This window comes from Osmerus eperlanus, chromosome 17 (genome assembly GCF_963692335.1).
Source record: "Osmerus eperlanus chromosome 17, fOsmEpe2.1, whole genome shotgun sequence".
NCBI lineage: Eukaryota > Metazoa > Chordata > Actinopteri > Osmeriformes > Osmeridae > Osmerus > Osmerus eperlanus.
The window spans coordinates 10,545,757-10,571,222 of NC_085034.1; the positions used below are offsets into that span (position 1 = coordinate 10,545,757).

The window sequence follows — 25,466 nt, forward strand, 5'->3', positions numbered from 1 at the left end:
CTTTATGTCAGTTAACATAGGGTGACCAGATTTGAGTTTGGAAAAGACCACACTTCGTCTGTCGACAGAGGGGGGGGAGGGGGGGTGCTGGTCGTCTATTGCATGCCGCATCAAAATGACAGTTCTCTCTACAGTCAGAGCTCGCGCAAGAAGGTGAAACTTAAGGCACGATACTTGCTGAGCAACAGCGCAAATACAGTAGCTAACAACGCTAGTGCTAAATAAGTATTTAGCTGCTTGGCTCCATGACGGGTAAGTAGGGCTCGTGAGACTGCTCACCAAAAGAACAAAGGGGAACTCACTTGTCTGGCAGATTAAGACATGTCTGTAGGTACTTAGCGAAAAGTAGCTTCAACTTTCGTAGACTTTTAGCTACGGTACTAATGCTGAGGGCGACTCACACACATATATATACTCTCTCACACACCCATATACCACACACATACACTCACACACATACATACACACACATGCAGACACACATGAACACACACACACACACTGGACCTAGCACGGTCATTCATCACTCCCCTCCTGACCTTACTGACTCTGCAGCAGTCATTACTGTGGGGTCTCGTCATCCTACTGGCCCCCAGGGGGGGTTAGGGGGCCCTGAAGGGACAGGGCCTCTGGCTGGCCAAGGACTGGACCAAAGCCAAATCCACTCTTAGCCCCTCACCTCTTCAGGACTGAATTCTTCCAGTTCTTTTTTTCCAAATCAACTTCTAAGCTCTTTAACTCCTAGTGCCTAACGTCTAGCTCCTAGCCCTGGCAGGTTCTGGAAAGTTTTGTTAGCCGATTCCAAACCATCTTCCAACTGTTTTTCATCCAGGTTGACTGTTTTGCATGCGGCCCCTGACAGTGAAAGCTGGAGCAACATGGAAGTCAAGGTTATATGGCAATATCTTCTAGAGGTTTTGTTCTATAAAGGATATCGCTGAGTACTCTGTTCTGAGCAGACAGGATTAGTGGAATGGTAGGCTATGAGCGATGAGGTGGCAGCTTTCATCTTGCTCTTTAATTGTCTAGATATTGGTTGTGTAACGTTGTTGAACACAATTGACTAAGCACATAAACACGTGCTGAATTCGAAACAATTTGAGCCAATGAGCTGTTGTTACAACATACCGGACATGTGTGGACCGCCCTACATAGAACATAATACCGTGTTTTTAGGAAATAAAGCCTTGTTTTTTCCCCCGATTTTAAATTTGTCTTGTGGTGGTGAGGCTTTTTTATAACAAAACAACAGTAGAAACACTTTTTTCGTGAATGCTATTTAAGGAGCAGCGTCGCACATGTGATCGTTCGCGTCTAAAAGTAAATATTAGTGTAGGAGCCATTTGTACTCTAGTTAGATTTTCTTTGAATTGAAGGTTGAGCCTATGACCCTGCTGGCAGAACTAATTATTGACACCTGGAATGATTGATTGGTATCGCATCACCTGTGTTAATTAGGAGGTGAATAACTACTAGACAAAGGCATTGGGCATTGCGTTTGGTTTGGAGAGCCTGTCGTGTGGAATGTTGGAACTTTAGAGATGCTAGCAGGCATATGGTTTTTCAATTGCATCTATTTGTTTTATTTGCATCAATATTTTTTGTTGTAATAGTTGCATCAAGTTGTACCGTTTACTCTATCAATTATGTTTTGTGACAACTCAACTATTGAAAACTCCTACGGCGTCAAGATGGAAGTGACTTAGTAGAGGACACTACAATTAGTTAATTCCCGGGCAATAGAAATCATACATTACGCACTTAATTCCTTTAGTTTTCGAAACGAACGGAATTGTGGGAAACGTGTGTTACACAACGGCATGCTGTAAGATCGCCTATACTTGTGCATTGCTTGGTATCATTGTTCCCGTATCAAGTGCGTCATATATTCCAGTGCGGTTTATACTCAGATTTACAATCTGGTGGGGTGCGGTTTATAGAAAATGCGGTTTATTTTCCAAAAAATACGGTACTGCCTATCACCAACGGGGGGGAGGGGAGGGGGGGGGGGTGAATAGTGACACGGATTGTGTAATAATGGCAACTGAATAACTGACTAATAAAGTTGCAAAGCTTGTTTGGGCATGTCTCAATTGCAAAACAAAATTATCCTAGTGTCTTTCATAATGGAGCTGTCGGGAAGGCATTATGGGATAGATCATAAGTCCATCCATCCAGCGTTCTGCTAAACATACTGTGTAGGCTTATGTACAGTAGATGATAAACAGTACAGTATAAGAAAGCAGATGTACTGTTTTGAGTGTAGGCCTCTTAAGCCTATCCCTAGAACATTTACATTTATGCATTTAGCAGACGCTTTTATACAAAGCGACTTCCAAGAGAGAGCTTTACAAAAGAGCATAGGTCACTGAGATAGCCCCCACACAACGAGATAGCCCCAAACATTGCGAGCAGCCAAGACGTGAAGCATACATTGTGAAAAACCAAATAAATGCCAATGGGAAGAACCATAAGAGCATGCAGTTAAACAAGTTACAATTAATAAACATGAAACTCAAAAAGTGCAAGAGTGTACCTGTAGAAAAACAATCAACAGTAACATATTTCACAGCGAGTACAAGAATTTAAAACCGTTACAACTAACCAACAAGAGCAACAAGTCTCTCAATAAGAGTCATTGTGATCCTGGAGGAAACTAACATCAGGTCCAGCCAAGCATTCCAAAGTGCTGTTGTACTTCCGGAAGGATCAGTACTATTCTTTCCAGCAGCCACATATACCATCTTAACAGCTGTAACATCAGGTGTAGTGACTCCTCTCTGTCTCCCCCCCCCCCCTCTTTCTCCAGAACCATGAGAGGGAGACGGCGCTCCACTGCGCGGCCCAGTACGGACACTCTGACGTTGTGTCGGTGCTGCTGCAGGAGCTGACCGACCCCACCATGAGGAACAGCCGCCACGAGACCCCCCTGGACCTGGCTGCTCTGTATGGGAGGCTGCAGGTCAGGAGGAGGAGAGAGGAGAGGGACGGAGGAGAGGAAAGGGATGGATCGAGGGAGGACAGGGTGGGAGGAGTGGAGGAGGGGGAGGGAGGGACGACAGGGTGGGAGGAGATGAAGAGAGGTGGGAGGGAGGACTGTGAGGGTGGATAGGGAGGGAAGGAGAGGAGAGCGACTGAGGCAGGGAGGAGAATAGAAAGGGAAGGGAGGGAGGAGAGGAGGACAGGGGAGAGGAGGAGAGGATCAGGAGGAGAGGGGGGTGAGGAGGAGAGGAAGTGGAGAGATGATGAGAGGGATATTCCAAAAGGTGGGGGTGGCTAACTCGTCTCTTTCTCCACAGGTGGTTTGCATGCTGGTCAGCGCCCACCCCAACTTGATGTCCTGCCACACGCGTCAACACACTCCCCTGCACCTGGCCGCACGCAATGGCCACCATGCCGCCGTGCAGACCCTGCTGGAGGCCGGCATGGACGTCAACTGCCAGGTCAGGGGTCACCCGGGGTCACTATGGGGTCAGGTAGTGGGGTCATAGGTTTTAGGTTTTTGCGAGCTATGATAAGGTAGTTGGTCTGTTTGGTTTTTTTTTCGGAAATAAGTTGGGTCGTCACTTTCTTTTGATGGATCTCCATAACATCAACAAACCATTGACCGCAACTCGTGGAAACTATCGTACAAGATGGTCTTGTAGGGGAAGGGATCCTGGGTCGGTTTGGGGAGGGTATGCATATGACTCATTGGTGGTGTGTCTCTTGATGGTTGGGGTGAAAGGTGCTGTGTAGTGAAGAGGTTTAAGCTCACGGTTTAGGTAGCTTAGCTCTGTTCATTCAGAGAATGCAGGTGTCACGTGTGGAATACAAAGCCTTCTGTTTTAGCTTCGGATGGGATTCGAACCCTGTCTTTATGGGGTTTCGTAAGTGGTAATGGTGTAAAAGTTGCATGATATGGCCTTCACACACCTCTGAGATGATATTGCAGTTCATGCTGACATGAAGGAAAAACGGTCTACCTCATTTGACAAGCATTCATTAGATTTCGTAGCCTGACGTTGTCATACTCATAATTCTAGTCAGAATATGAGTCTGATTGTGTATGTGTTCGTGTGTATGTGTGTGTGCATGTGTATGCATGTGTGCCTGCATTTGTGCCTGTGTGTGTGTGTGTGCGGGCGCAGGTTTAAGAGGTCAAGGATTAGTGCATTTGATGGAATTTCCACTCCTTTTTCATGGTGGAAAGGGGAAGAATTCAGTAAATGCATAAGTCTAAAAGCCCTAAATACGTGGCATGTACACCTAGTTTTGTGCTCATTTTAACAACAATGTGTGTGTATGTGTGTGTGTTTCTGAAAGCATGCATGAGGTGCACTGAATGGTGTGGTGGTGGAAACGAATGAATAATAGATGGACAGAGGAGAGTGAGAGAAGAGGAGGAGGAGGAGTGGGACTTGGTGTTCCTGACTTCATGGTCTTATCTCTGTTGGCTTCTCCTATTGCACATGCTCAGTAAAGACAGGAAGCAGCGCTGACGTGGTTGTGGTGTGTTTTATTGTATTGGGTTGTGCTGCTCTTTCTAGTGTGTTGTATGTCGTCCATTTTTCCATGTCGTCACTTACCACTGTAGACGTGAATGTTGTGCTGTACCATGTTTGTTTTGACATTATTTATATGTAAAAAGTATAGCTTTTGGAAGAAAATAATAATAATAATAATAGTTAATTTATATAGCACATTTCATACAAGAATTGCAGCTCAATGTGCTTTAAATAAAATCAATAACAATAATAAACAATAATAATAAAACAATAAACATTTAAATGGAACAAAACAAAATACAAGCCGCAGTCTTTGCGGGAATCAAAAACACATATAAGCCGCAGTCTTTGCGGTGTCTCGAGTCCGTCTTAGACTCAAGCTGCCTTTGCAGTTTCCAAAACATATAACAACCCAGACTAGCCGCAATCTATCGGCGGTCTCTCGAATCCGGCTCAAGGGCCTGTCACACCATAACGTTTTGGTCAACGTTCTATGACGTTAGAGGAAACGTTGGTAATCGTCCATGGTCGCTGGTATAGCGCTGGTATAGCGCCAGAAGAGCGTTGTGTGGACGCTGGTGACCCTGGTAATCGTCGGTAATCGTCGGTGATTGTCGGAGAACGCTGGTCCAAAAAAAAAGTTTTGAACATGCACAAAAGCTCTCATGGAGACCAGCGTTCTTCAACCTTTAATTTGAAACGCTGGATAACGCTGAAGAACGTTTGTGAACGTTTGACTAACTTTGCACGCGTTTGTCTATCGTTAGTCAGTCGTTACCCTCGCGTTACTTGGTTGTTATTCATCGTTTGCGAAAGCAAACGTCGTTTTCATAGTTTGCTTTCATCACAAGTTGTCGCGACCCAGTGACACGTCGTCACACGCTAATAGTTTTCAGGGGTGTCTTACTTGGTCGCTGTTACACACTCCTCATGCGTCAGTCCCACGCTAGTCATGCGTTATAGTCACACGTTAGTCACACGCCTGATGTGTCCACCTCGCCCTAGAACGCTCGAAATTGAACAATTAGAACTTTCAGAGAAAGTTAACCAGAACGTTATGGTGTGACGGAGCCTTTAGACTCGATCTGCCTTTGCAGTTTCCAAAACATATAACAAACCAGACTAGCCGCACTTTATCTGCAGTCTCTCGAATCCGTCTTAGACCCGAGCTGCCTTTGCAGTTTCCAGAACATATAACAAACCAGACTAGCCGCACTCTATCTGCGGTCTCTCGAATCCATCTTGGACTCGAGCTGCCTTTGCAGTTTCCAAAACATATAACAAACCAGACTAGCCACACTCTATCTAATCTTGTTATCACTATAGTATTACCTGTCAGTTATTGCTGTAAGATGGTACTAATGTTGAGATAGATGTTAACACTACCCAATGTTGCATTTGTGTGTCGTTTGTGGCACTTTTCCTCTCCAGAGCTCTGTAGCTTTCCCTGCCTCTGTTTCTGTGCCACGGTTTGACTCACTGTCATCCTTTGCTGCCCTCTTTGCTGTGACAGTTGCAGATGTTTCTGTAATGGTCGTTTCTCGTCCTGTGTTGTCGTAACCACCAGATGCCTGTGTGAAAGATTATACGGCATGCTCGTTCAATGTTTTGATAGAGATACCTCTTTTCTACGATTTTTTCCCCCCCCCTTGTTCCCTGGTAGGCTGCGTGTGTGTGTGTATACACACATCTGAAGAGGTGGGCAGTCCCTTACACCGCAGGGGTCTGCCTCAGGCTCTCTCTGTCGAGAGGAGATGTGGGAACATGCCGGCTTTTGATTCTCCCATCACTCCCATCACTCAAAGGCTACAATTTTTTCTATCTCTCCCTTTTCTCTCTCTCTCTCTCTCTCTCTCTCTCTCTCTCTCTCTCTCTCTCTCTCTCTCTCTCTCTCTCTCTCTCTCTCTCTCTCTCTCTCTCTCTCTCTCTCTGTCTCTCTCTCTCTCTCTCTCTCTCTCTCTCTCTCTCTCTCTCTGTCTCTCTCTCTCTCTTTACCTTTCTGTCCCTTTCACCCTCTCTCTCTCATTCTCCCTCTCTCTCTTTCTCTCTCTCATTCTCCCTCTCTCTCCCTTTCCCTCTTTCTCTTTCTATCTCTCTCTCTCCCTCCAGTAATCTCACTCTCTCACATAGGATTTGGACACATGATGCTTGTGTACACACTGGTCAACGGTATACTTAAACCACACTTGCACACACACACACACACACACATTGGTGCATACATTGTGCAACCCTACTACCCAGTTTTATCTCCAAAGAGCACCTTGCAAAGTAGAGGGGAAGAGAATCAAGGGACACATCCAAAAATGATATTTTTGATGTAAATGTCTAAATTGTCAGTAGTGTGGTGTTTGTGTGTGTGTTGCCTGTGTGAGAGTCCGTATGTATGTTTCTGTGATTGTGTGTCTAAGCCTGCACGTGTGTGTAGTACCTGGTGTACCCGTAATCGGTATTTCTACATGGTTAGAATTATATATATCTGTGTATATTTGTGTGGCTGTGTGGAACCCTATGTGTGTGTCTGTCTGCCTCCATTACAAGCCATTGTGCAGCATGTTGAAATAATTACTGTCAAGTCCTGCTGGTTTGTCAGTGGATGAATAATGTATCAAGCACTACGGATACCCCATACTCACCCACCCACTTTCTCTCCTCTCTCTCTCTCTCTCTCTCTCTCTCTTTCTTACTCTCTCTGTCTCACCCCCCAACGATGAAGTAGTTGTAAAGTATTCCCAGTGGATGCCCCACACAGCAAACAATTACACCACAAACACAGAAACTCACATACTGTACACCCACCCACCAACACCCACACACACACCCACATACACAAAGCAAATTTGTAGCACTTCACATTAAACCCATTATCTGTCATACATTTACATTACATTTAGTCATTTAGCAGACGCTCTTATCCAGAGCGACTTACAGTAAGTACAGGGACATTCCCCCGAGGCAAGTAGGGTGAAGTGCCTTGCCCAAGGACACAACGTCATTTGGCACGGCCGGGAATCGAACTGGCAACCTTCAGATTACTAGCCCGATTCCCTAACCGCTCAGCCACCTGACTCTGTCATACATCTGTCATACATCTCCAACACACTCTCCTTCCCTCCTTCCCATACCTGCCTACACTATATTTGACCACACTAAACATTTCAATACAAACCACTCACTCTTTCTCTCTGGAGGGAAACCAAAACACCCCAAACAAAGGAGTCCCTGGTGGTCCTCGGCCCTATAAGAGCATCTCTCTCTAATCTCGCCTCCTCAATTCCTGGAAACACGGGGAGAGTAAAGCTGGTTTCCCTCGCTTCCCGGTGACATCATCGCCTAATCGCCATGGGAAACGGGACAGGAAGAGATCCAGAGAGGTCCGGGGGTCTTGCTTCCTGTTCCTGGATGGGTGTGTGTGTTTTTTTGTGGTGTGTACGCGAGCGCTCCAAATCCTTTCCCTGGTTGTCTAGAGTTTGACAGTAGCGTGGGTTGTGATGTTGTGGTTTTCTGCTCCTTCCCAATTTTGCAGGAACGATTTAGAGTTTTGTTAAAGTTTTGGGGTTGTTGTTTTTGTTTATCTCAAATTATTTTTTTTGGGGGGGCGGGCGGCAAGGTTTAGTGTGAAGACTTTGATTCAAAGTTTTTCCCGCAGATTTTGAGTTCATCGTGTTCTCTTTGCTATCTCTGACTGTTTGGATCCTTTGAACCGTAATGTGTCGGCTGCAGAGCCCAGCTTGATCTTGTGCTTTTGGAACACCGTGTGAGGATGACGTCTTTTGGCTTGAGAAACATTTGAAATGTTTGAATGATACCTTGGTGAGGGAGAAGGAGATTCTGAAGACGGCCTGTTAGGAGCTGAGGACGTAGCAGATACTGTATGCAAGGTGCCTTGATCAGGTGAGTGGCCTTAGTGGACTCATCTGCTTTTAGGAAAGGAACCGTGGGGGGGGATTCCATGTGTAAAGTGTGTGTTTGTCTCGATTGCCTAAATACTGTCCTCCACGTGTTGGCAAAGGGAGAGATACAAGATGGACTCCCAGCCCTTGGTGTTTCTATGTATTGCATCATGTATCTCAGGTTGTAGAGGGACTTGGTGTCCAAAGACGAATGTTGCTAACATTGAGCCCATAGTGAAAGGAAGGAGTTATGGGCTGTAGTTTTGTAGTTTTTTTTATCCTTTTTAATTTGGGATTTTTGATATGGGCATTTGTACTGTGTTATGTACCTGGAGGCATACTTGTGCAAAGCTATAAAATCATTCTGACCAAGTAGGAAGCAATTGTGTTTCTTTCTTTCTTCGTGATGTCATTTTATATGTATATCTCTTTCTATCTTAACATCTTTCCACCCAGTACTGCGTAGAGAGAGGGAAAATTCATGGTGAGGAATGGTACATTCATGGTAAACATTGACGTTCCCTCCCCTCTCTCTTTCTCTCTCTCCTTCTATCTCTGTAATTCTCCCTCTCTTTCTCCCTTCTTCCCTCCCTCCCACTGTCCCTTTCTCTCTCCCTTTTTCCACCGTCCCTCTCTCTCTCTGTCTCTCCCTCTTACACTGTCCCTCCCTCTCAGACGGACAATGGCAGTGCCCTACACGAGGCAGCTCTCTTTGGGAAGATGGATGTAGTTCGGCTTCTACTCGACTCAGGTGAGAGACCTCAGCCCCCCCACTCCTCTCTCTCTCTCTCTCTCTCTCTCTCTCTCTCTCTCTCTCTCTCTCTCTCTCTCTCTCTCTCTCTCTCTCTCTCTCTCTCTCTCTCTCTCCCCCCTCTCTCTCTCTCTCACTCACTCTCTCACTCACTCACTCACTCACTCTCTCTCACACACACACACACACACACACACACACACACACACACACACACACACTCATTTCCAGTCACAGTCTGATTGAAGAACAATAATACTGTGGATTGTGACCCTACCACAGGCTACATAACTCTTCACTTAGGCCCAGTAACACTGGTCTCCAGGCAGCCTGGTATAGGTTACACTGGACGGATGAGAAGTTTCAAGGCAGTGACGCTGTCATCCATCCTGGTCCTTTCCGCAGACCTCCTGCCCTTCCCTGTCCCCTGCCTGTCAGGCGGCGTTATGCCGGGTACGGAGTGAGATGATAACTGGCATCTTGTCTCGTGCTGATGATCTCATCACAGCTGACAGGGGTCAGGGGGCGAGCAATAACTAGACCAAATCGCAGCCCAGCAGAGCGGTGGCCGCTGTCATCGTCAATCACTCAGATGGAGAGGGCTGTGTGTGTGTCTGTGTGTGTTTATGATTTCCATGCATCATGCTTCAGGTTAAATTTCAGGCTTCTGTTCTTTCTTGTGCTCAAACAGATTAGCTGTATTGTGGCAAGACAAAAAAAATATTATTAAGTTATTTTTGTACTCTCCTCTCTACATCTGTACCTTCCTCAAACACTTCCTGTTTCCTACCATGCCCTAGAGGACTTCCTGTCCAGGACTGCATGGTGGCCATGTTGTTTGGGGCCAAGGTTTATTCCTACTGTAGGAAGTAAAAGAGATTGCTTGCACATGCTGTTTCACTGGCCTTGACCCCTAGAATACCCAAACTCACCCATCTGTCTGTCATTCTGGCCCAGAACATTGTGTGTGCGTGGTGTGTTTAGGGGAGGATGGGGCTGCAGGAAAGAGAGCCCACTTCCTTTGTCAATATGTTATTACAAACTGTGTTATCCTGCTATTCCAAGGACATTTTTGTTGTAGGATGTAGACCAGTAAACATTTCTATTCTAAGCATCTCTTTTTTTTCTTTTTTCGGGAGAAAAGTCTAGTTAAAGTCTCTTAAACCATACTTTTAAAATTCTGCCATTTCACAAACACCCTTTACTGAATTGTTTACCCTTTTGATTTCTTTTTTGTATAAAATCATAAATAGAATGCTTTTTTTGTGTTTGTCACAATGTTGAAATGTGCTTTTGACTGTCTGATACGGAGTATCACTGCTCACAACTCACTGTCAACAAGACATACCCCCATTTGCAGCCAAGCCCTTGAGTCACTGGAGTTGTCTAACAGGGTAGTGTGTGTGTGTGGGGGGGTTTGTTTCTCACTTTTTTGGTTATTGCTTTGTCATGGGATTCAGTTAAACAGGCCTTTTTTTGCATCCTAAAAACTACATTAGTGCCTGTGTGTGTCCAGCTGGCTACCAGCACTCTTTGGACTCCCTCCTAACTCACTCTAGGTCGGAGTGATGAGTGTTATCAACAATGTTTTTAGCCAACCTCCAATATGGACATGTCAGCAGGCCGGTGACTCGCAGTGTGTGTGTGTGTGTGTGTATTCGCTGACATCATCTGGATGTCTGTCTGACTTATTTATTGGTTTCAGGGATCGATGCCAACATCAGAGACGACCAAGGAAGAACTGCTCTGGAAATACTGAGGGAACACCCTGCACAGAAGTCTCAGCAAATCACAGCACTCATACAAGGTACTACTGTACACTATAGCACACACACACACACATACACATACACATATACACACACACACACACACACACACACAGGGTGTTCAGAACTTGAACATAACCACGATGGCTGACACACAACCCTCGTAACACATCTCTGCTCTCCCTGTTTCGTTGCTGGCTGAATTGTGGTTTCCCTGGTCTGTTCAGATGGTCGGATTGGACAAAGCCATTTTCAGGAAGTTTAGCGTCAACAAAGGAACAATGGGAGTTCTCTGTGTGCAGTCCCATCAGAGTGGGGGGGGGGGGGGTGCTCCTCCATAACCCCTTGCCTTCACTATTGTCTTCAGCACTGCAGAGAATAACACGCAGTTTGACTCAGTGCTCTTGTGTTGTAGGACTAGAACAACTGAGCGTGCCGATGTCGTGTGAGAATAGAGTTGTTGTCGCGGAGATACTGGAACGATAAGGGAACGTGCTGTGAGAATGGGGATTGTGTGGAACACTGTGTTGTGTGATTGCGTGGTTGGCTTCTGGTTCTCCAATGCCGGTGCACCAAGGGGAGCAGAAGCATGTTCTCTGATGAAGCGTGTGTGACAAAGAGATGTCCAGGGGTCAGGGTCATAAATCACAGGCACATGTTCTTCTCTCTCTTTCTCTCTCTCTCTCTCTCTCTCTCTCTCTCTCTCTCTCTCTCTCTCTCTCTCTCTCTCTCTCTCTCTCTCTCTCTCTCTCTCTCTCTCTCTCTCTCTCTCTCTCTCTCTCTCGCACTCTTTCTCTCTGTCTCACACACAGAGAAAAGTTATGTGTACACCTTTCAATCATACACACATTCTCTATCTATCTGTCTCTCTTTCTCTCTCGCTCTCTCTAATACACACACACACACACACACGCATTCACGCACACGGACGGACACGCACATACATACACACACACACACACAGTCTGCTTGTCAATCCTCTCCCATCCTTGTCAGCAGTGGAACCGATCCCAAACAAGGAAGGCTCTACCAAGAGTGTTGACAGTAAAAAACTCATCAGACAACCCTGTTCACTTTCACAACAAAAGCCTAAAGGAGCAAGTTTGTCAGAAAGCAATCCTTTTTTTCTTATTTTTTTATGCCAGTGTGTTAAACGTAAACAACTTTGATTGCAATCTGCCCAGACACCAAATAAAACCCCAGAAAGAACCTTTATCTACAGTCTGGTCTGTCTTTGCAGCTCATAGGAAATATATAATCTGTGGTACTGCGTGATATGCAGTCTGTTACCACTGCATCTCTGGGTGCAAATTTAGGCTTTGGAGATGATATGTAGAGCAACATCAAGACAGAGGTGGGATATTTATGACTATGCGGAGGATAAAGAGAGGCTGGAAAGTGAGAGGCCATGTTTACAGTCCCGGTGATTTAGAGATGGAGAGATGAAGATAACTATAATGGAGAAAGAGAGAATTATAGCATAGATAATGGTGGACAAAGAAGTCAGAGAATTGGTGCGAAGGAGAGGAAAAGAGCAGAGAGATGTGGACGGATGAGAGGTACGATTTTGAAGAGGAAGATAGGGATGGGGCAAATTGGGAAGAAGAAGGGGAAGATGCGAACGTAGAGAAATTGAAGTCAAAGTACAGAGAGGAGGAGGGGTGGGAGGAGGAGGGAGGGAGGGAGGGAGATGGCAAAGGGGAAAAGATGGCAGGATGACAGAGGGAGAGCGGAGCCAGGACACAGCTGGGATGGAGTGAAAGGATCAGCTGCCTCTCGTTTCCTGCGGAAGAATGGATCTGTGAACGAGAGAACTTGAGAGAGAGAGATAGAGAGAGAGTTAGATTGAGCTAGAGAAACAGACTGACACCCAAGTGCATGCACACAACTATTAGTGAAAAAAAGTACACTATAACAAGTCACAGGGCACTTGTAGCCACATTTAATGCTAAAGGGAAGATACTTAACTATGGTATGGTATACTAAAACACTGGTTGTCAGAGCAGTTAGTATTTCAGGTTTTTAGAGGTCCAGTTGTAGTCGAGTTCCAGATCAATCATGTGCTCTTAAGCCCTGGTTGATACCACTTAAAGATCCTGTAAAGTGGAATTGAAAATGAGTTTTAGGTTCATCACACCACAGAAGAATGTATTGTTAACTACCCATCGAAATTCGAATTAAAAAACCCCACCGTCAAGTAGGCTTTGAAATTGTGAGAAAATCAGCAGTCTTCTCTGCTTGAGACAGGGGGGGGCGTGTCGCCTGAAGGAGCTGAAGCTCCGCCCCCTCGAATGTATTGAATTTAGCAACAACAGCAACACTAGCTCAATCAATTGCAGATATCAGAACAGACCTACCTGCAGTCTCTGAATGTTTTATGTGTTCATGACTTTGTCTTTGCATCGTACCAGCTGAGTAACAGAATGCAACTGTCTGTGATCTGACGTAGATAGGTCGCTGTGACGTAGATCGGTTGGGTTTTTGCTCCGCCTATACAAAACCTTAGCTGAAAACGGAGGAGAAACTGTTCAACGGTCTAACTCCACATTTCAGTGCGACAAAGTTTTCGTGCTTTGCACATGCTTTCAGGAACTCATTTCACACGTATATAATGTACTGAGATGCAAATCATGGAATTTGCTTTACAGGATCTTTAAAACGGTATGATCCATCAGTGAGGAAGCAGGAATTAATCTTTTGTCGGAAGTAAAAGTTGATGGCTATTTTTTTTTAATCTATAACCGGTTGGCTACCTGCTTACACAGATTGAACATCCAGCCTACATTAACTGTTTCTGCGTCTGCAAGTTTAGGTCCTAGTGCTCCTTCAACATATCCTTGATGGTCAAGTTGAGAAGTAACTCTTATAGACATGAAAGGCATTAGTGCTTCTTTACAGAGAGTTGACTAAACCGTCCTTCATGGAAGCTTCCGGTCTGTTGCAGAGCAGTTCCCATACCACACTGTAATGCACCCCGTTAGGATGGAGTGTCTTCAGAAATTGGTTAGGACAGGAGTGGACATGTTGAATTTCTTCATCCTCCTGAGGAATAGTGAGAGTCTGTGGTCGTTGGTCACTATCGTGGAAGTGTGAGACAGGGAAGGACTGGGAGTAAAAATAGGCCCTGGACTTTTATCCAGACCGGCCCACCAGAACCAGCCACCGTATACGCCACCACAGCTGCCCTGACAATGCATACACATTCTGTGTTCGATGTGATGCTAGTTAGGGAGTTCCAGACTTGGACTTGTCGCTCAATCTTCTGCCAACATTTTTATTAGTAGGTAAAAAAATTATAAGGCAAGAAGTCCAGAAGTGTTTCGGCCCACCGGGATTTCTCCCAGTGCTCCCGATGGCCAGTCCGCTACTGGTGTGAGAGGTCATGTCAGGTCGTAGGTGAGACAGGCTTCTGCTTCACCTTTATTCACTCATCACCAACATTATCTTCTACAATACAGTTGAGTAGATGGGACCTCAGACTGACACCCGTCTACACAAACACATACACACACCCATGTGTACGCACGCACCCATACACACGCACACACACACACACACACATCTGAACCTCGCTTCTGACCTTAGCTGGGTCTCTCATTAGCACACAGAGAGGTCCTTCCTCATGATTAAGCTCAACAAGCCTGTTGCTTGTGTGTGTGTGTTTGTGTGCTCAGGGTTCATTATAGCGAGTTCATTATACAGTATCAGCTATGCAGCCCCTCATTCCTGACTCTCCCCACCCCTTCCTCCAACCCTTCTTCGCTTTCTCAGTCTTTAGGATTATTTCTCTCATTTAATTGTGGATTGAGAATGAGAAAGAGAAATTGTGTGTGTATTGTGTACGTGTGCGCACGTTTTATTGTGCAAATTCTAGAGCTATTGTATTGATCCGGTAAAACGGTTTTAATATTCGCTCTCGTTTTCTCTCCTCGCTCTTTTTTTTTTTTTTTTTTCTCTCTTCATCTCATGCACCCTGTCTCTCGTGGCTATCTGTCTCTCTCTCTTCTCACTCTCTCTGTCTCTCACTCTCTTTCTCTCTTTCTCCTTTTTTATTATTTTCTCGCTCTGCATTTCTTCTTAGCTCTCTTTCCTGTCCTCTCTGTCCCCCTTCTTTCCAGCCCTCTTTCTCAGTCTCTTCTTCTTTGTCCGTCTCCTGATTGTGCTTGATCTATTACCTGGAGTTTGATGGTATGAATTATTAACGTGACGATTAATGGTTGCCAGCCTGGTCACCCCTTGATTGTACTGATTTTTGTTTTTATTTTGTGCATCTTTCTCTTTCCCTCTCTGTCTCTCTCCTTTCCCTCTGTCTATGTCTCTCTCCCTCTCTCCCTCTCTCCCTCTCTCTCTCTCTCTCTTTCTCTCTCTTTCCCTCCATCCCTCTCTCTCTTTCCAGAGTACATCATGGAGGAGGAGATTGACAGCAGGTGTGTGCTGCGGGAGCCTATTCGTCAGTGTCCCATCCCCACGCCACGAACCTCCGTGCCCTCCCCTTCCGCCTCCCCTTCGCCGAGACACAAGAGTAAGTACATGCATACACACACACCAGAGCACACAGACATGAATGTGCTGATACACACACACATAGACGCATGCTCCCAAACAGAGAGAAAAGCTAAGAAAGTACACACGCAAGCAGATTTTAAATCAGTTATCAAATCACCTAGATAGATTAGTGATAGTACAAGTACAAGTCGTCGAACAAGACAAATATCTGGTGTGCGGCGCCTCTAGTGGTGGTAAGTCAGACTTCCCCACAGCATTGCAGCTCAGAGAACACTCGCCCTAGTGGCTGAGTTGAAGTATTACTGCAATATCACCCACAAATCCTGCTGATGTCCCCCTTCTCAATCATCCACACTCAACATATCCCATAATTACCTTGAACGCCGTAAAGACAGAGGGAGGCAGAGAGGGAGTGAGGGAGCAGAAAAATAGAAACCAACGATTTGTGCACCTGAACGCACGCCTGGACACGCAATGAAACAGCTCAGCACGACACAGCACATTTAGACTGAGGAGTCAGAGGGGTGTGGGAGCTGCAGGAGGGGTGTGATTTCAGAGAAATCCATCCTCACACTTTCTTCACCTGCGGCGGCAGGGGGGCACAAGGGGGATTTGAACCTGTGAATGTTGGACACTGTTCAAACAAAGTGACAAAAGTCTTTCCCTCTCTATCTCTGTCACAAACATACTCACGTGCCATCTCTATCTGTCCAACCTTCTCTAACTCTCTACCTTTGTCTCTCTTTCTTTCCATTCCACACCACCTCTGCCTTTCTAACTCTGTGTGTGTGCGTCCTGTGTGTGTGTGTGTGGTGGCACCGTGGCAAAAGCTAGATATTGATCACAGAGGGGAGAAGAGTAGAATCCAATTCCAATTATCCTGAACCCCGCGGAGGCGGTTAAGAGAGAGAAGGGGGGGGGGAGGAGTGAGGCACGGAGGGGAAAAGAAGGAGAAGAATGAGAGATAGAGAGAGGGAGGAGCGAGAGAGAGGGATGGAAAGGAAGGGAAGCCGGAACAGAGGAGTTAAGGGAAGGAGGGGGGTTGAATTTGTGGTAAACCTTTCTTCCTTTTCTTATGAAGACGGCTCTCTTCTAGGTTGGCCACCCATTATTTTGGACTGGTCAAGGTGCCAAGAACAAAAAATATATAAAAACATGTCCTTTATCTACTCTCTCTCCCTCCCTCTCCCCCCCTCTCTCTCCCTTCCTCTCTCTCTCTCTCCTCTCTCTCTCTCTCTCTCTCTCTCTCTCTCTCTCTTCTCTCTCTCTCTCTCTCTCTCTCTCTCTCTCTCTCTCTCTCTCTCTCTCTCTCTCTCTCTCTCTCTCTCCATCTCTCTCTCTCTCCCTCTCTCTCTCTCTCTCTCTCTCTCTCCATCTCTCTCTCTCTCTCTCTCTCTCTCTCTCTCTCTCTCTCTCTCTCTCTCTCTCTCTCTCCATCTCTCTCTCTCTCTCCCTCTCTCTCTCTCTCTCCCTCTCTCTCTCTCTCTCTCTCTCCCTCTCTCTCTCTCTCTCTCTCCCTCTCTCCCCCAGACGAGGCGATGACGGCGAGCTCTCCAAGCTGCTGAGTGAGATGAAGAAGTGCCGGGACTTCTCATTCGAGGAGCTCTGCCACACCATCTCCTCCCACTCCATGGAGGCTTCAGCAGCGCAAGGCTCTCCGACGAGGAGCGCGGTGGCACTCTGGGACGCCGCGCCAAGGTGGGGGAGGTTGGGGGGGGTATGGGGCTGGCAGGCTTCGGTGCTAGGGGCAGTGGTGTCAAAGTGAACGAGGCCCGGGGAGGGGGTGGACTATATACATATTAGGAGGAGTGAGATGTACATGGAAGAAGGAGTCTGGTCAAAGTGCTGGTCCAATAGAGGGAGCCAGTTCATGCTGGCGGATTGAGGCTGATCCAATAAGCATCCAATAAGCTTTCCCTGCAGGAGCTACTTGACCAATGACAGACCACCGCTCTGTTTCTGTCCTGTCGTATGCGGATTCAGATGTGAAGTCACTGTAGTTAGAAGTTGTCGGAAAAAGAAGAGTTTTATTGAGTTGACCTCTAAGGTCAACATGGTATAGTATTTCTGAAGCTTTTCACTGCCACTGTTAAATAACTGTAGTCCCATTTTTCCACCAGTAGAGGGCAGTGTCGGATAACTATCTGGACAGGCTAGTCTATTGGCTGTTTATGTAATGTTTTTTACAGTTTTAATAATAGGTTTCACCATGTTTGATCATTGATATTTTCTGTATGTTACTTGTGCATGCATATACTTTGTAGAGATTAGAGGCCGTTGTTTTTGGGATTCAGAAGCCTGCTTGCACACTCTCTCTCTGTCTTTCTCTCACTTACACACACACACACATACACACACACACACACGTAAATACAGATAAAATCCTGGTGAGATTTAAGGATTCATAATACCTCAAGGTCGCAAATTTCAAGAGAATTTCCCACTTCGCTGCGTTTGCTCGTACCCCGCTGCAGAAAATCACAGCAGACTTTCTCCTAACACCTTCACTACTGCGTGACCAATGGGCTTAGGGGGTTTCAATTATAGGATTCAGGACAGAAGTTGGTTCCAGAAAAGTGCGGTCATCGATCATTCTTACCCCCCCTCCTCCCTCCCCCGCCCCCCAGCCCTGAGTGAACCCTGAGGCCTGGACTGGCCTATCGTCTCGTAGAACTGATCGCGGGGGGTCCCACTTCTCGCCAGGTTCCACACAGATTGGTTCCTGTGGCTCGAGCGTTCTAGGATCGATCCCGATCACGCCACCGCTGCTCTCAGCCCCGAGACGAGCTTGGGGGGGATGATTGTTACACACGCACGTGCAGACACACACACTTTGGTGCACATACATACGCGCACACACACAGAAGCACGTATCACCTTTAAACACACGCTTTCACACCTACCTGTGTTTTCACACACACAGGTAGGTGTGTAGGTAAGTGAAGGATTGGTGGGAGGTTTCCATTTGGAATGCCAGGCTCCCTGCAGGCTTGTCTTGACAGACCTGCTCTACCTCTCACATCTCAATCACGCACTGTGGCACGCAACAAGGCACCCACACATACACGCACACACGTACACACACATACAATACATGTGCACTCATGCACGTGTGCATAGCCTGGTATGTGCACACAGAGCCAAGCACGCACATTCTGACACACAAACGCATGCTTACACACACCTTCAGTAATCTTACAGCATGCTGTGTTGCGAGTGCTTGCTCTTCTATCAGAGTGTGTGTTTACCATGCTTTGTTCATGTACGTGGAATCGTATTTGTATGCTAATTCATGCTAATCCAAGGACAGATGCAATTCGGTTCGTTAGCATAATGCCTATGTACCCATATGTTCAATAACAGCCATTGTCATAGGCTTCATGAAGTCTGCACAGCTCCCAGGTTTGTTTATGACATCCTCTGTTCATTTGACTTCCTTGGTTACCAGAGCCGTGTCGTTAGGAACGTGCCTGCCTTTTTCATGGTAACATGACTATCACAGTCAATGTTACCATAGTTTCATAACCATTGGTAGAAGAGCCAAGGTTTCTGTAGAATATAGATGAGTGACCTTCACATCCTTGTCAAAACAATCACAAGGACATCAATGGCAGGGATGCATTTTACTCTTATGAGATAGTAACACATACATAAAACCACAATTAAAGATAGAACATTGTAAAAATACAATACCATCTGTAATTCAGTTGAAATTGCATCAGAAATGGTCAGCCATAACCCTAACAACAAATGCACTTCAATGAACCCAGTCTATCTGTAGTTAACTGCCGTACACTCCAAGTGTCCTTATCTTATAGGGGTTATTGTCGGGTGGCTCAGCTACTCCAGCCCATGGCTTCAAACTGGGCCTTGGTCTTCAATTGTAATCCATGATTTCCAAGCCAGTCCAATGTTTGACTCCAAACATGACTCCAAACATTGGACTGTTGTTTCATATCTCATTCATGGTCTTACACCATTACGAAATGTGTCATTGAGTGCTTAGTTATGCTTGTGTGTCCGTGTCTGAGTGAGCGAGTGATCGAGTGTGTAAGGGGTTTGTGGTGTCTGTCGAAATTAATGAGTGTGTAAATCAGTGTGTGTTTCCCAATGTGTGTGATCGTGTGCCCATGTCTGAATGAATGAGTACCGTGTGTGTGTGTGTGTGTGTGTGTGTGTGTGTGTGTGTGTGTGTGCCCGCTTGGATCGGTTGGATCTGTATGCAACCCCTGCTGTGAGCCCTTTTAGATCTGAAAACAATTGGTGACCTTTTATCTCTCCCTTTTCGCTTTCCTCCCGCCATTGCTCCTCCGTTCTTTCCTCTCGACCGTCTTTCTCCATCTGTGGCCTTGTCACTGCGTCTCTCTTTCGAATCTCTCCTCATCCTCCCTGACTTCATAATCCCTCCACTGCTCCCTCTTTTCTGTTATCTCTCCGTTCTACATCTGCTCTCTCTTGTGTGGTGCCCCCTCCCTATGCCCATTTCTTAATTGTACAAAATGTCTCTGTCTCTCGGTCTCTTTCCTACCCAACCGTTTGGGACTGTTCTCACTGCACAGGACACATTGTGCATGCATTTTTACTCTCTGTCTATTGGCTCCTTCTCTGTCTCTGTCTCTTTCTCCCTCTTCTCTCTCTTCATCTCTCTCGCTCGTATTCGTTCTAGGGGGATGATCTTGTGACCGAGTTCTTTTCCTGCATCACATGATGTAGTGTGATAGCAGCAACATTCGATCTTCAATAACAGCCCTGTCACACACACTGCCATCTCCACATCTGTCCTCTGGGGGCTAAAGACCCCACGCAAAAGGCCACTGTCTGTGTTTTTGTGGTGTGTGGGTGTGTGTGTGTGAGTGTGTGAGTGTGTCTGTGTGTGTGTGTGTGTGTGTGTGTGTGTGTGTGTGTGTGTGTGTGTGTGTGTGTGTGTGTGGGTGCGTGTGTGTGTGTGTGTGTGTGTGTGTGTGGGGGGGGGGTTCAGTGTTCACAATGTGTGAACTGTTCCTATATTAGCCCACCACGGCAGAATAGCCCACTTGTGCATGTGTGTTTGGGGGGTTATACAGAAGCAACAATAGCTTGTGTGGTGGCAATCTTAGAATCAACAAAAAATGAAGTCTCTAAATGTCTTTGTGTAAGTATTTATTGTGTAAGTATAATTAAATTAATCTTTCTGCAGAAAGAGATTCAGAGGACACAGAGCACCTTACGAGTACTTTGTGAAGCTCAGAATAAAGAACAGACTTTAGGACAGGCCCTTTATACTAAGATAGTGAGATCTGCAACAACATGCACACAACATGCCTTAATTTTATTAGTACACAAAGTTACAGCATTAAAAGTTACAGCCTAGTCAGCAGCTAACAAGACACTCATTGTACAAAAGGTTCCTGCTGTCTCAGAAAACTAACTAACAATATAAGTTGGAATGATTGGTTTGATTAACATAACAATCTCCATTACACTTGACATGTGTGCTACTGTATGTGAGTTTCTACATGTTCTTCTTAAAGAGGAAGCTCTTGCAGGACTGTACTAGTGACCTTTACATTGGCTAAAAGTAGAAACGTTGAGCCATTGGTAGCTCTGTGTACTGATCCCTCTGAACTGCGCTGGACTACCTGGGTGCAGTCTTTGTCTGTCTTTCTCTCTCGATGCTGGTCTTTCTGTCTCTTTCTCTCTCTGCCTCTCTTTCTGTCTCTTTCTGTCTCTTTCTGTCTCTTTCTGTCTCTTTCTCTCTCTCTCTCTCTCTCTCTCTCTCTCTCTCTCTCTCTCTCTCTCTCTCTCTCTCTCTCTCTTTTTTCTCTCTGCCTCTCTTTCTGTCTCTTTCTGTCTCTTTCTGTCTGTCTCCTTCTCTTTCTCTCTTGCTCCCTTTCTCTGTCTTTCTCTCTCTGTGTCTGGCCCTCTATCAAACATAATGTTATGCGTATGTCACTAAAAATTAAACAAAATGACCCAACCAAATGGCCCTTAAGACTGAAAGGGCCATGCAGGTTCCACAGGTACCAAGGAGGTCCCTGGTACATTTTGTGTTTGTAAATGTTAGTGGGTGTGTACACCATGATAACACTCTATGTATGTGTGTGTACTTTTTGTGATTGCAGCGTGTCTGTGTACATTGTGAAAACATTTTTTTGTGTCTGTATGCATTGTGATAACGGTTTGCGTGTGTGTATGTTTACAGCGGAACACGCCCCCTTTAGCCCCACCCAGGGAGGAAGAGGAGGTGGAGAAGAGCTGTGGCCCTGCGGGGTTCTGGGAAGCCCTCACCCCCTGCAACGGCTGTCGAAACCTGGGCTTCAGCGGCCAGTCAGAGGTGTGTGTCAGAGAGGAGCGCACCTCTCTCTTCCCTCCACTAACATCTGGATGTCCGTCACCGTGTTACCGTGGGGATGGTGCAGGTTCCAAGCGTTAAGCTGCGATCCACCTCTTTGACACTCTCTCTCTCTCTCTCTCTCTCTCTCTCTCTCTCTCTCTCTCGTTCTCTATCTTGTTCTCTCTCTAGGTCTCTTGCTAGTTCTCTTCCTTTTCTCTCTCACTCTGCTCTCTCTCTTTCTTCTATCCCTCTCCTTTCTGTCTGCTGTACCTCTATGACAGGGAACAGCTGCCCCCCCCCCCCCCCCCCCCACCCCCCACTCCCCGTGAAGAGAAAAGCATTTAGCGTGTGTGCGGGGGTGTTCAGCTGACATTTACACTGGGTTGATTGTTCAGCTTGCTGCCGAGCTGGAAAACTTCAGCAGCACCTGGCCATCGGTGCTGGGGCTATGTGTGTGTGTGTGTGTCCGCACACGTGTGTGAGTATGTCCAGTGTTTCTCTAAATAGAAAGTAAATACAAACTTTATTAAGTGGAGAAGATACAAAGAGGTACAGGAAGATCTGGCGGAGAGAAGGCGAAAGTAAATGGGTTGTATCCATGGGGTCACCACTGACAGTGCAACCATTTCTGTTATTTCTAAACCTTAAACCCAAACACAGGCAGAATACCTAACCTGACAAACCCGACCACAAAAGTTTTGCCTCAGATGGAAACATTTAATCTTATATGTATGTAGTACTGGGTTCTCTGTCTGTCTTTCTCACACCTTCCAATACATCTCTCCCTATCCCTCGCTGTCTCACTATCCCTCCCTCCCTCCCTCCATCCCTCCCTCTGTCTCTCTCTCTTTATTTTCTCTCTCTCTCTCTCTCTCTCTCTCTCTCTCTCTCTCTCTCTCTCTCTCTCTCTCTCCTCTCTCTCTCTCCTCTCTCTCTCTCTCTCTCTCTCTCTCTCTCTCTCTCTCTCTCTCTCCCTCCCGCTCCTCTCTCTCTCCCTCTCTTTCTCTCTCTCTTCCTCCCCCCCCCTCTCTCTCCCTGACAGAGGTGTGTTAAGCACCATATTGATCACCACAGTTCAGAGTTTCCTGTGGTACACTCCCTTCACTCAGTGTCAGCTGGGGAGATGGGCTACTTTAATGTGAGCTGTGGAGGGTGACTGTGTAGAGTGAGTGTGTGTGTGCCTCAAGTCTTAGGTGTGTTGTGGATCTAATGGAATATTTCAGTGTGCTTTTAAGTTTCTGGTCTGGGTGAGTGTTGTTGTTTGTGCTAAAGCTGTTATGCAAGACCGTAGCTCTAAAATGACCCTGTGTTAAAGAAGTCTGTGTTCTTACTGTGCTGTTTCTTTATCCACAGTGAAGGAAAAGAGATGTTAGATGTTAGAATGGTGTGTGTGTGTGTGTGGGGGGTGGGGGTACACACGTGCTACCACGCAATCCTGATGCCATGACGACCAAGATTGGCTTTTGATGTGTGTGTCTTTTAAAGGGCTTTCTTCATCAGAGAGGAAGCTTACTTTGACAAAGTTGGTGCGTTGCCACTCCCTTTACCCTGCAGAAAGAGAGAGAGATGAAGAGAAAAACGGAGAAAGAGACAGAGAGAGATGGAGTGAGAGAGAGAGAAGGAGGAAGTAAAAGAGAAGTCCAGGAGAGGGAGGCGGAGAGAGGGGGTGCAATGAGAAATAGAGAGGAGAGATTCACACGGTTGCTAGGAGACGCAGAAATCCATAGAGTGGCAGGCTGGGATATCCGCCCACTGGCCCCATTGACAAATCTGAGCCACCTTCAAAAACAGGTGCGTCAGTGCAATGCGCAATATCACACACATACACACTCATCAACCCATATTCTCTCTTTTAATTTTTACCTCTTATTCAATCTCTTCACTCCCCCATCCATCCTCTTTCCCCCCCCACTCTCTCTCTCTCACTCTGTTTGATTTTTCCCTCCTTTCCGACCTATTTTCCTCCACTTCTACGCCCCCTCACTCCACCAGTTTACTCTAGCTTAATTCCTTTCTCTCTGGGTGGGTGTTGCGGTATGTTAGGCTGACTAACTGAGAGTTAGCTGAGAAACAGCTTCTCCTTCAATGGACCCAAAGCACAGGAGAACGAGCAAAATGTGTTCTGATGTTCTAATTGTCCCCAGTGCCTGACTATACAGCTATCCCTTCAGACCTGTACTGTATGTGGATGTCTGTGTGTAAGTGTATATCTGAAAATGGGTATTAGTGTGTATATGTGTGTTTGTGAGAGAGTGTCTCTGAACTTCTGTGTGTGTGTGTGAGAAAGAGAGAGGTTGTGTGTCTGATCTTCAGCGTGTGTGTTAATGAGAGAGAGAGAGAGAGAGAGAGAGAGAGAGAGAGAGAGAGAGAGAGAGAGAGAGAGAGAGAGAGAGAGAGAGAGAGAGAGAGAGAGAGAGGAGAGAGAGAGAGAGAGAGAGAGAGAGAGAGAGAGAGGGAGGGATGGAGGGAGGGAGGGAGGGATAGTGAGACAGCGAGGGATAGGGAGAGATGTATTGGAAGGTGTGAGAAAGACAGACAGAGAACCCAGTACTACATACATATAAGATTAAATGTTTCCATCTGAGGCAAAACTTTTGTGGTCGGGTTTGTCAGGTTAGGTATTCTGCCTGTGTTTGGGTTTAAGGTTTAGAAATAACAGAAATGGTTGGAGGACAAGACTGCAAACAAGTACACCCCAAGCAAACACATATACTTACTAATATATGAATGTGTTTGTTGTGTGTTTTTTTCCCATTACTTATGCAGGACCATTATTTATGGAGGATGAGATTAGATTTGTACACCTCATTTTCATGCCGTGTGTGTGTGTGTGTGTGTCTGTAATCCATCCAGCAAACACAGCTAGGTCATGATTGGATTTTACAGCTAATCCACAAACGCAACTACTTGCGTTTGTGGACTATTTGTACAGGGGCTCTTTTTAGATGTTAAATATTCATGGATAATTTGGTTAGCATATGATTGCTTTCCCTGCTTGCTATATCCAATCCAATTTTGTCACACAAGGCACGATCACGAGTAAAATGAAGACAGGGTTGGAAAACATGATTGTGGTACAGTATAATTGACATGGGTTGAATATTGGAGTAGGTCCATGTTACATGCTCATATTATACATGCTGGGCTGTGACCCATAGTCAGATGTGAGCAGTGTTATTGATCACCTCAAGCTTTGTCTTTCCTTCAGGGTCTAGTCTACATGGAGTGTATCACTATCTCTTCAGACTTTTGCGTGGTGGCCGTTTCAGGGGTGTCCAAGGACAACCGACTCTCTTCTTCCCCTCATCTTCAACCGTCCCTCTCTATCATCTGTCTGTTCTCTCCTTGCCTTCCTCTTCCCTCCCTTCTGCTATCACAAGCAGCCATGATTTAGTTGTCACAGTACCTGCAACATTGATCGTAAATCGCCCACCGTGGGGAGGAAGAGGCCCCTAACGAACTCACTTAAGTACCTGATTGTACAGTATGTCATATTTCTTTCCCTCCCCCTCTCATCCCCAACGCTTTATAGATACCTTCCTAGTCAGGTCAGGAAACATACGACCTGTTTCACTTTGTGTTCTGCTCCCTAGTGCTAATAAAGTACTGGAGAATCAATGAATTCATCAACTATAGATGTTCCCGTAACTTTATAGATTAACTGGCACATTGTCAGATGGATTAGACAGTGTTACTGCTGGCCTTGTGGTGTGACTGACTAGATTAGGACCTGTCATGGCGGATAGC

The 25,466-nt window shown here is 46.0% G+C and overlaps 1 protein-coding gene across 1 annotated transcript in view; it reads left to right on the forward strand.

Moving 5' to 3' along the window:
- anks1b (ankyrin repeat and sterile alpha motif domain containing 1B) overlaps positions 1–25,466 on the forward strand; it is a 227,704-nt gene that overhangs the window by 90,136 nt on the left and 112,102 nt on the right. Inside the window, 8 exon segments of the mRNA XM_062482750.1 lie at positions 2,810–2,962; positions 3,300–3,443; positions 9,056–9,131; positions 10,837–10,938; positions 15,297–15,422; positions 16,942–17,040; positions 17,043–17,104; positions 21,588–21,719. Of these exon segments, the coding sequence (XP_062338734.1) occupies positions 2,810–2,962; positions 3,300–3,443; positions 9,056–9,131; positions 10,837–10,938; positions 15,297–15,422; positions 16,942–17,040; positions 17,043–17,104; positions 21,588–21,719 (894 nt within the window).